At 31.3% G+C, this 10,729-nt stretch overlaps 1 protein-coding gene and 1 long non-coding RNA gene across 2 annotated transcripts; one reads left to right on the top strand and one right to left on the bottom strand.

Moving 5' to 3' along the window:
• Positions 1–3,768: 3,768 nt before the first annotated feature.
• LOC125218533 lies at positions 3,769–4,426 on the bottom strand. Its single transcript, XR_007175971.1, has 2 exons — positions 4,335–4,426; positions 3,769–4,217 (listed from the first exon to the last, which is right to left on the bottom strand). It is a non-coding gene; the product is annotated as an uncharacterized LOC125218533 (long non-coding RNA).
• Positions 4,427–6,002: 1,576 nt separating this feature from the next.
• LOC125220780 (F-box protein At5g07610-like) lies at positions 6,003–10,047 on the top strand. Its single transcript, XM_048122919.1, has 2 exons — positions 6,003–6,124; positions 8,811–10,047. Exons 1-2 carry the CDS (start codon positions 6,003–6,005, stop codon positions 10,045–10,047), a joined length of 1,359 nt encoding a protein of 452 aa, XP_047978876.1.
• The last annotated feature ends 682 nt before the right edge of the window (positions 10,048–10,729 follow it).

Here is a 10,729-nt window from a genome sequence, read left to right as displayed (position 1 = left end):
TGTATTTGTTATTACTGAGTTTACAATCATTTTTATGCTCAAGCATGTGATGAGAGATAGTATTTGATTCTATAATTAATATCAGACAAAAATAACGGAGCGGATCACCTCATTCAAATAATACACCATTTCATACTACACTAATAAAATAATGACACTAGGATATTTTTTAAATTAATAAAATAAAAGACTAAAAGATTAATCATCATACACCAACATTTTAGTAAATCAAACCAATAAATAAATATAATCACACTTCCAATTCCATCTTGTTGGAGGAGAAACACCATATTACTTCAAGTCATACATGCAAATTTTCGAGCTGCTCATTTTCTGATCATTCTTGAAACACCATTATTGTTCTTGAAATTCCACTTTCACTTTGTTATTTATCATTCTTTTGTTTTTCCCCTTTTTCTTCTGAACCAAGGTCTAACTTTAATCTCAATAGAAATTCCACTCTGATGTTTCTTAATTGTGGTTGTTCATCATGTCTATGATAAATTTGTATTCAGAAATGCAGAAAGGAATCAATATAAACTAAAATTATAATTACAAGAAATTAATAATATAATCCGTATTAATGACGGCACTTCGGCAACGCGGAGGATGAATTTGAAAACAAAAAAATCAAAGCCCTAATCCCCAAAAGACATTCATTTCAAAATTATGAATCCCTCTAATTAAAATAAAACGCCATTCTTCCATCTCTGGTTTCATCCATCCCATCCATGTCATAAATTCAGACTTTGTCGAGCTACTGAAAATTGAAAAACTAGAAGCAGCAGCAGGAGAAGACAACGAGTGAAGAGAAAGAAGATGATTCAGTTGCTTTTCAGCCTAATATTCACTGAATGACACTGATTAAAAAAATCCAAGTGTCATTATTTTGTTAGTGTAGTATTGAAATGGTGTATTATTTGAATGAGGTGATACTCCCATTTATTCGAGTCATATTCCATTTTAAGTGTCTCACATAATTTTGATCGTTGGGAAAATACCATGATATTTGATTCCTTGATTAACATTAAGCAAAAAATAATACAGTACTCCAACTTATTTAAGTCATAGTATTATATTTTAGTTATCTCATACTATTAGTTTGAGTAAATAATTCACAATATCTATCGGCACGCGGTCAAAGTACCTTTTTTTTTCTTTTCGTTTTGAATTTTTCTTTAATTTTAAGTTTTATTTACATATCTTTGAAAACCAATAGAATAAACAAGATAACCACATTAATACATGGTGATATACTTTTTTCTTTTACCTTTTTTTGCAAAATCTATACTTTCTTTTAAAAACAAGAAAAAACATTAATATATAATGATAATAGTGTTACATTAATATATGATGACGATGATATAGTTTTTACTTCATCCATAAAATAATAACTAACCTATCTTGTCATTTTAAACATTCACGATTTTAAGGTTTTATTTTTAATAAATAGATCACATAATCCACAAAATTATTTATACATATTTCACTATAAACTAAAGTACATAAACATATAAATCACCTTTTATTAACTTATATATTCCATTTAAATTTCATCACAAAATTATTACTCCCATTTTTTAAAAACTAGTGTTAACACCCATGCTATGCATGGAACAAAAGAGTTTAAAAAAATAAATACTCCCTCCGTCCCAATAAATATGAAACATTTGGTTTCCGGCACAGGATTTTATGTAAGTGTTATTTTGTGAGTTAATGAAGAGAGAGTAAAGTAAGAGAGAGGGAAAAGTAGAGAGAGTAATGTTTCCATTTTAGGAAACGTTTCATTTTTAGTGGGACAACCCAAAAAGGAAAACGTTGCATTTCTAATGGGACAGAGGGAGTATAAAATAAAATTAAAATAAATATAAAATATGTGTAAGTAAAGACTAAAAAATAAAATTAGATAATTTGAAAATCCTACATACAATATCTGGACGATCATTTAATTTTAGTCTCTTAACTCCAAGAAATCTACTCCCTCTGTACTAAAAAAAATATAAACATTTAAAATGGCATGGGTTTTAATACACAATTAGTGAAGTAAGTGAGAAAAATTGATAAAGTAAAAGAGAATAAAAGAAAATTGAGTAAAGTAAGAGAGAAAGAGAAAAAATAGTGAACGTAGAGTTGGTAGATTGTGGGGTCCATGTCCTAAAATAGAAAGATTCTAAAATTTCTATTTTTTAGGAACGACCCAAAATGGAAATAGTTGCTATTTTTAAAAAACGGAGGGGTAACAATCTCTGGCCACTTCGGATTACATGTAAATGTAATAAACAAATTTGGATAACCAATCCATCTATAAATAGCCATCGCATCTTGATAATTTTGGATCATATATCTTGCATCACCAACAGAACTGGAAGGCAGAATGATTGATTTACCATGTATCGAACCATCTGTCTCACCTTGCAGTACAACCTCCGCCAAACCACTATACATCACAGCACATAATTTTTTTTGCTGGGTTCTAACAAACAATAGACGATCAGTCTCAAGCATAGTATATAAGCATCAACAACAAATTATTGGAATAAATCAATATTTAATTTGACTCTACACATTAAAGTACTTTCAATCAAATAGAAAAATTCAAATACACTTTAATTATAGAAAATGTTTTAGTAAACAACATAATAATAGAATCAAATGTAACATCAACGTCATCATTATAGAATAGTAGTATATAATTTTGTCTCTTGAAAATAAAACATATATTTGCCCATGACTAAAAACATGCATTTTAGAAATAGGCCAACATGAGCAATCAAATACTAAAATAACCTAAAATTTCCACAATTAATATACTCGCTTTAGCATAATTTAAGTCAATAGATAATAGTACCTATAGGTATATATCTTGAATAAAATATGATTAATAATTTAATTATTATATACTTATATTATATCTACAAATATTTACGATAATTTAATTATACCACAATAAATTTAGTTTACCAATTAATAAAATAAAAACCCTTAAAATTGAAATTGTAATGAGTATTTATTATAATGACTTTGGCATACCCGAAAGGAACAAAAAATTTGTTTGGTTTGTTTGGTTTATTATAATTAAAATAAAAAGTAATAATGATATTTTATAAAATATTAAATTATAAAAGTATATTAAAAAGATTGATGAAAGCATAATCAAATATACCTTTAAAAATATAAATTATAAGTATTTATTATAATAATTTTTTAACAAACTAATTTTTTCAGTTAAGATTGACAGGAGTACTATAAGCATTTTATAATTAAATATAATTAGTGTCACAGACCTTACTATAAATTAGTTCTCGAATAATTAAAAATTAACTATATATATACACTGAAATAAATATTCAAAATTTACAATAATTCAAAACGTTTGAAAAATTTTAGGTTTGATATTTATATATATTTAGAGCTAGTAATTTCTCTAACAGAATATAATTAGTAATATAAAATTTACTATAATTAACTTCTACAATCAATTGGGAACTAACTCCATAAATACATCAGTCATCAAGTGAATATTCAAATCTCACTATAATTATAAAACGATCACTTTTGATATTTTAGGTTTGGTACTTTAATTTTTTTCAATATTAATATATAATTTTTTATTTACTTATAATCAGCTAAGTTTTTTTATACTTACAGTTTTACAAAAACACAGTACTAATATGAATTAGTAAAAATTTATTACTATCACTATTAATCGTCCCAAGTCCCACCACCCAAATTAAATCGCCGTTACTAAAAAAAGAGAATATCAATTAGTACAAAATTATTACTATCACTATTATTATTTATTATAGAATATACATGAAATAAATCCCAATTTTACTACATAAATTAATATTTAATCTAACCCTAATACTTCCTCACACATAAGAGCCGCCCCCATCTCTTTCCAATTTCTCTTTCTTTTCCCAATTAAATCTGCTACTATCACCGCTCCTTCCGCCCTGCATCGCCGGTTCATCCGCCGTACCTCACGCTTGCTTGCTTCACCTATCTCACCAACCTCGGCCAGCCGCCGCCTCCGGCAATTCTCTCGGTCAACCGCCTACCGTTTCCGCTGCTTTTTTTTTTCTCCTTCGTCTACTTTTCTTCTTCTCGCCATTGTGTCATATCTCTCTCGGTTTCACTCCCCATCCTAGTTGTTGCCGCCGCGGCCCCGGCAGCCACTGCACCGTCACTCTCTGTTCCTTCATCCCGGCGTTACCCTTGTTCACGGTGAGAAATCTCTCTCTTAATTCTATTCATGTTTTACAGAATTTGTAAAATAAACTAAATATTTTGGTCTTCAAATTTTCAGAAACGGGTAGATATAAAGATACTACCTTTGTCTGTCGCCGGAGTGATCGTCGGATTCTGGGCTGAATCGGTCCGAGATAGGCACTGCATCAAAAAAAAATAGTTTACATTAGTTCACATAAAGAAATGAATAAATGCAGTCTCAATTGATTGCACACCTATTTATCAGTGTTTCAAAACTTGTTTGAGAAGTCTCTGCAATGCATTTGATTGGACCATTAATTTAGCCACTGTTTTTTTTTCATCAATAGTTTTATATTTGTATATTAGTATTAGTATTGGTGGAGGAGATAGATGTAGTATAGAAGTATAGATATCCAATACTATATTTTAGGAAAAGGAGAGAAAAGAAGAAAAAGAAGATTAACAGTCTATTCTCTCTCTTCAAACTACCATCATTACATAGAGAAGAGAAGAAGATGAGAAGGCAAGCATGGGATAGATAGAAAAAGGTGTCATGGCAAGCATGAGAGGCTACAAAGCCTACTTATTCTGAACTCAATTTTTTATAATAATAAAGGTATGTCGTTCTTTTTTTTTATGGTTGCACATTAATCCTATGACTCTACACATTCTATCATCTATGATTAATACAAAAATATTAATCATATGCTTATTACAAATTCTACACATTCTTTCTTTTTAATTGAGGTACTTATTAGTTACAAATTTTTATAAGTCATTAATGTTTGCTTTGATTTTTCATGTTGTAGGTAATTAGAAGGTCAATTATATTTTGTAAACAATATTTAATACAATAGAAATTTACTAATGATGTGTATTTAATTTTTCAGGATGGCTTGCAAAGAGGCTTAAAGGATAATGGAATGCTTTGGCAGATTAGAATAAATATATATTGCATTCTTAAATATCGTAATAGAGTAAAAATAGGCCTTCATGATAACATAAATAGGCCTGCTGCCTCTACACATTTTTCCAGAATGGCCGAAAATTGTGCAAAAAATGAAACATGATATAGAATATTAATATAAAATGGTGCAAAAAAAAATGCAAAAAGCAACAGTGGTAATGTACAGTTTCCCGCCAAAAAGGGCAAAACTGGTATTAAAAAAATTTCTCCAAAAACTCTCACTTTATATATTGATAGATTACACCAATAATACGAATCTTTAAATAAGATATATAAACTAGTAATTAATTACTTTGACTAGGCTACCACTATTTTCATTAACACAAATGTTAAATTAGGAATCACTATTTGCTTAAATTGGTGGAAAATTTTGTTTATGGTGAAATATAAATTTTTAATGTATGCGTCTCAGATAACAAATGAAAAATGTTTTACTAAAAGCTGTTATCGTTGAGGATTGTTTTGCAGATCTTCTTCTTCTGATTATGGAAAATGATCAATTGCGTTATGCATTTCGAAAAATTCTCCTAGTTTCAGTTGTTGATTAATTGAAGGGTAGAAGCAGAAGATGAAAAGGGAGATTCTTGTTAGAAAGGAGAGAATAAATTAGAATGAAATTAGTTGCGTAAATGATTGAGTCAGTATCAGTTATAGAATAGGATGATCTACTTACATTAGAAAGAACATAGTATATATTTAAAGGGACCTGTATTCTATACAATAACCATCTCATCACTTTGCATCAAGGTTTTAACCTATTTAGCTGTGAGTTTTGTGCTTGTTTGTTGAGTTAGGATTTTAATTATGTATTTGATTTGGCAGCATGGGTTCGAAGAAGGCCAAAGTTGCGGCTGCTGTAACTCCCGAGGAGGATTATGGCGATAGATGGTCGTGGAACGATGATGTTTTGACGGAGATATTTGTCCTGTTACCCGATGCAAGTTGGTATGTAAACATTGGCTCTCACTGGTGGATTCTGCCACCTCCACACCCTGCGCGGCGGCCGTCTTTTATCCTGAACCCCGCGGTGCTTTATCATCCATCCTATAATGAATGGTGAAAAGCTGATGATACCTTGCACCTTCTCTGTTCCAAAACCCGTTATAAAACATTCTTGTAATGGCCTCTTTCCCTCCAAAAAACACTTTCTATGTTTACAAGCTTGTTTGCATTAGGTCAACCACAGACCTTCACACTAATCCTTTTGAGATACATACTTACCACATCCAGATTTATCGTCTATACAAATCTAGATGTCTCACAAAGGACCACAATCAATCAATTGAGGTGTTTGAGTTGAAGATGAATGATGATCCTTCTTTTTCGTGGTACAATGAAACAATCTCTCAGTATGAACCTAGCTTTACTTTTCAATTGAGATTCATCAACGTGCAGTGTAGTGTTCTATACGTGCAAGAAGATCAGTGTCTACAATTTCCTCGACAAAAGCTGTAAGCTGCTCGTTGATTTGGCGGGCCAACCATTCAACATGAATTTTATAAATAAGCGTCCTTGGTTTAAAATGTATGAATTTATTGAATGCTTAGCCGTGGTTTGATTGATGCAACTTAGACTTTGATGGTATTACTATGTAGATTAGACTACAGCTCTATGCTGAAGATCTTTGGTTAGTTGTTTGCTAAGTTATGTCTTGATACAACATTTTGTATTTTCTTATGTTGTGTTTATGAACAATCTTTATTTAAGCTAGGGGTCGATTAGTCCTAAATCTTAAAGTTAGAAGTCGAATTTATCGAATCATTTTCTGGCCAAATTGCAATACATTCTATCTCCGTCCCAGATTTAATTCACTAAGCACCATTTTTTCATTTAATTCACTACCTACCATTTTCTTGCTGAAAAGAAACAACCTCCCTTAATTTGTGATAAATTAATATTGGAACGGGTATTCTTAACTAGACAAAATTAAATAACTCTACAAATTCCTAAACAACTAAGTTGAAAAGATAAGAGGGAAATTAAATAACTCTACAAAATTAAATAACTCCACAAATTAAAATTTTCATTCTTAGCTTGTTTGTGTTGCTATCATTTTTGCAGAATGAATAATACTAATCCATTTTGTTATTTTTAATATACTAGACTATATAGCATATCATCTTGTTACTCTTTAAATTTAACCTCTTCAACTATGATTGTTATTTTTTCCATACAAATCTCCCCATTTTGTCATTTCAATCACCCATAACACTTTTACAATAGATAAGTTCTTAAACATAAATATCATTAAAGTTCTTTGTAGGGAGTAATAAGTCTAACTGATAAGTTCTTAAATATTAAATTATACATATTTAAAATTCTTTATAGGGAGTATAAAGTTTAATTGATAAAGTTTTCAGGAAGATCATCCAAATAAAAATGCATCTAAATATGAAAACGCAGTCCAAATCTTGTATGTGATCTAATACTTAAAAAATAACTACAAATACGGTAGTGGAAAAGTAAGAGAGAGTATGAACTTTGGGTTAGACACTGAGTTTTAATAAATAAGAGGAAAAGAAATAGTTCATATTCTGGGGGACAGAGAGAGTATTAATCAGTCTCAGTCATTTTATAAAATCTGGATTGATGTCTTTTTTTTAATCATTTTAGATCATCATTTATTAAAATAATCAAAAATAAACTAACAATAACCTAAAAATGCCCTCCATATAATTTTATTGTGCATTTTTTTTTATTACAATTCAATTTTTCATAAATCAAAACCCTAAGTTCTTGAACATAATTATACGTATTTAAAGTTCTACATAAAATAACAATAACCTAAAAATGCTCTCCATATAATTTTATTCTGCGTTTTTTTATTAAGATTCAATTTTGTACAAATCAAAACCCTAAGTTCTTGAACATAATTATACGTATATAAAGTTCTACGTAAAATAAGTTTAGCAAACAAAGCTTCATTTGTTTTCATAAAAACCTATTCCGTATAAAGAAGAATTTCTCTGTAGAAGTCGAAAGCCTCTTTCTCCGGCGATTGGAAAAATCTGGTAAAGTTCAGTGCTTAATTTTATTTTCACGATTATAAAATAAAATAAAATATCACTATACCGACCAAATTGCTTTCTGCATTTCGAAATTTGTAGTTCACAATTATCCAATTTACCTTGCTTTTTGTTTCACTCATTGATGAACTGTGAGTTTTTTGTTTGTTTGTTTGTTTGTATGTTTGTTGAGCTAGGGTTTCAATAGGTTGATTTAAATAGTTACATTTTTGTATTGAACAATGTAATTGAGAATCAGAAATCATGGCTTTGTTTCTCTATCTCTTTCACATTTAGTTTTATTTTCTATATTGTGTTGGTAAAGAAAACTTGTAGCTTTAGTATTTCTGTGAGGTTTTTTATTGTTTGTTAAGCTAGGGTTTCAATAGGTTTCTTTAAGTACTTGCCTATTGTATTGAACAATGTACTTAACTGACAGTCAAAAAATCATTTCTTTGTTTCTCTCTATGTGATAAAATACAGAAAATATAGCAATAGAAAGGACTCTAGGAGCATATGAAAATGTAATCCCAATTCGGCCTCGTTACTAGTATTTATTCATGGGGTTTCAAGATTTCTTTCCGAATTAGAATATTAATGGACTGCTTATGTATTTGATTTGGCAGCATGAAGTCAAAGAAGGCCAAAGTTCTTGCTGCTGTAACTCCTGAGGAGGAATATGGTGATAGATGGTCGAGGCTGATCTGGAACAACGATCTTTTAACAGAAATATTTGTCCGGTTACCTGCAAAATATGTTACCCGATGCAAGTTGGTATGCAAACATTGGCTCTCACTTGTCTCCTCTGAAAAATTCTACCATCTCCACACCATGCGCTGCCCAAACCTGCGCCCGTCTTTTATCCTGGATCGGAGGACTTCCATCTCGCAGTTCTTAATCATCGATCCAATAATCAATGGTGAAAAACAGATGACACCTTACACCTTCTCTGTTCCAGATTCCATGATAAAAAATTCTTGTAATGGCTTGATGCTGCTACAGTCTCGCTCTCGCTCTCGCCATCCAGAAAAGAGTTTCCATGTTTACAATCCGACCACTAAGCTGTCAAGAAAGGTCAGTGTGACCGATGCTCATATTGGCAACAGCCCTTATATTGTGGAGATTGCCTTAGCTTTTGATCCTTCAAAGTCGCCTCATTACAAGGTTGTTTGCATTAGGTCATCCACATCCCGTTCCACCCCTTATCATAAGATGCATACTTATCAGATCGAGGTTTATGACTCAGAGAGTCACGCTTGGAAGCTTAGGTTGGGACCATTTACGTATCCTAAAAGGCTTTACTTGTGTGGCGGACGTGGGGGCGTGTATTGTAAAGGCTCGATATATTGGGAGAACTATAATGACATCATCGTCTACTATGATATTGCTCGGAATGAATTCCAAAATCTCTCTATGCCTGATTATCCACCTCACGAACCAGGAATAGTACATTGGAGAACTACTTCCGGTCTCCAAGGTGCAAATGGTTGTCTTTACAAATCTAGATGTCTCATAAAGGACAACCGTCAATCAGTTGAGCTTTTTGAGTTGGAGATGGATGATGATCGTTCTTCTTCGTGGCTCTTGAGGTACAATGAAACAATCTGTCAGCATGAACACACTAACTTTTCTTATGGACACAATAACTTTCCTTATCTACTGAGATTCATTAAGGGATCGTACGGCACAGAGACGTGCAGCGTAGTGTCACATATGTGCGGGAAGATCAGCGTCTATAGTTTCCTTGACAAAAGCTATAAATTTCTCGTTGATTTGAAGCGCCAACCATTCCGCAGTAAGGCATATCGTCAGGCTCCTGAGTCGAAAATGCATGAATTTATTGAATGTTTGGCTGTGGTTTAAGGGATGAGATGCAAACTTACTTTGATGATATTACTTAGTTATGGCTAAGTATGTCTTGATGTAACATTTTCTTTACTATGAGTTAGTCCAAAACCTTGAAGTTTTGAGTCAAATTCATTGAATCAGCTCGTTGTCAAACCAAGTTTTAATGCATTATTGGTAAAGTATGATAAAAATAAGAAAACGGGTAAAATATGAATGAGAATGAGATAGAGAAAATTGGTGATAAATGAAATTAATTTTCATAGACGGATCAAAACGTGCAAAGGTCTCTAAACCTTTTCTATTAAGCTATTTCGCTTTATTCTCTATATTGTGGCTGGGAAGGAACCTTGTGAATTTAGTGTTTGATCTGTGAGCTTGTTTGTAAAGCTAGGGTTTGGGCGCTTGGAATCTGATCATTACAAAATCCACTCGTTACGAGATTGTTTGTTCTTCCTCTAGTTTTTAGATGATGAAAATGTGTTAGAGAAAAGTGACTCGGAAACGAATGTTCATGTACAAGTAGAAGATAAAATGAGATTCTCAGCCTGATTTGAGATTCACCAGAGAAATGATTTCAAGTGTGTGTATATGTTGATTTTGGTGATAACAATATGAAATAAACTAATAATTTGAGCTCTTCAAACAGATCATGTAAAGTAATCCACATTTCTGGAACTTGGAATATGATCATAACAAA

Source organism: Salvia hispanica, chromosome 4 (assembly GCF_023119035.1).
Source record: "Salvia hispanica cultivar TCC Black 2014 chromosome 4, UniMelb_Shisp_WGS_1.0, whole genome shotgun sequence".
NCBI classification, from domain to species: domain Eukaryota; kingdom Viridiplantae; phylum Streptophyta; class Magnoliopsida; order Lamiales; family Lamiaceae; genus Salvia; species Salvia hispanica.
The sequence above is the reverse complement of the archived record's forward strand: the minus strand, read 5'-3'. Positions and strand labels throughout refer to the sequence as shown.

Bases quoted from the DNA above. Each gene is read 5' to 3' on its own strand.
- LOC125220780 (XM_048122919.1), top strand. From the start codon at position 6,003: ATGGGTTCGAAGAAGGCCAAAGTTGCGGCTGCTGTAACTCCCGAGGAG. The intron at 6,125-8,810 runs GTATGTAAACAT...TTGATTTGGCAG, and splicing joins CTGTTACCCGATGCAAGTTG to CATGAAGTCAAAGAAGGCCA.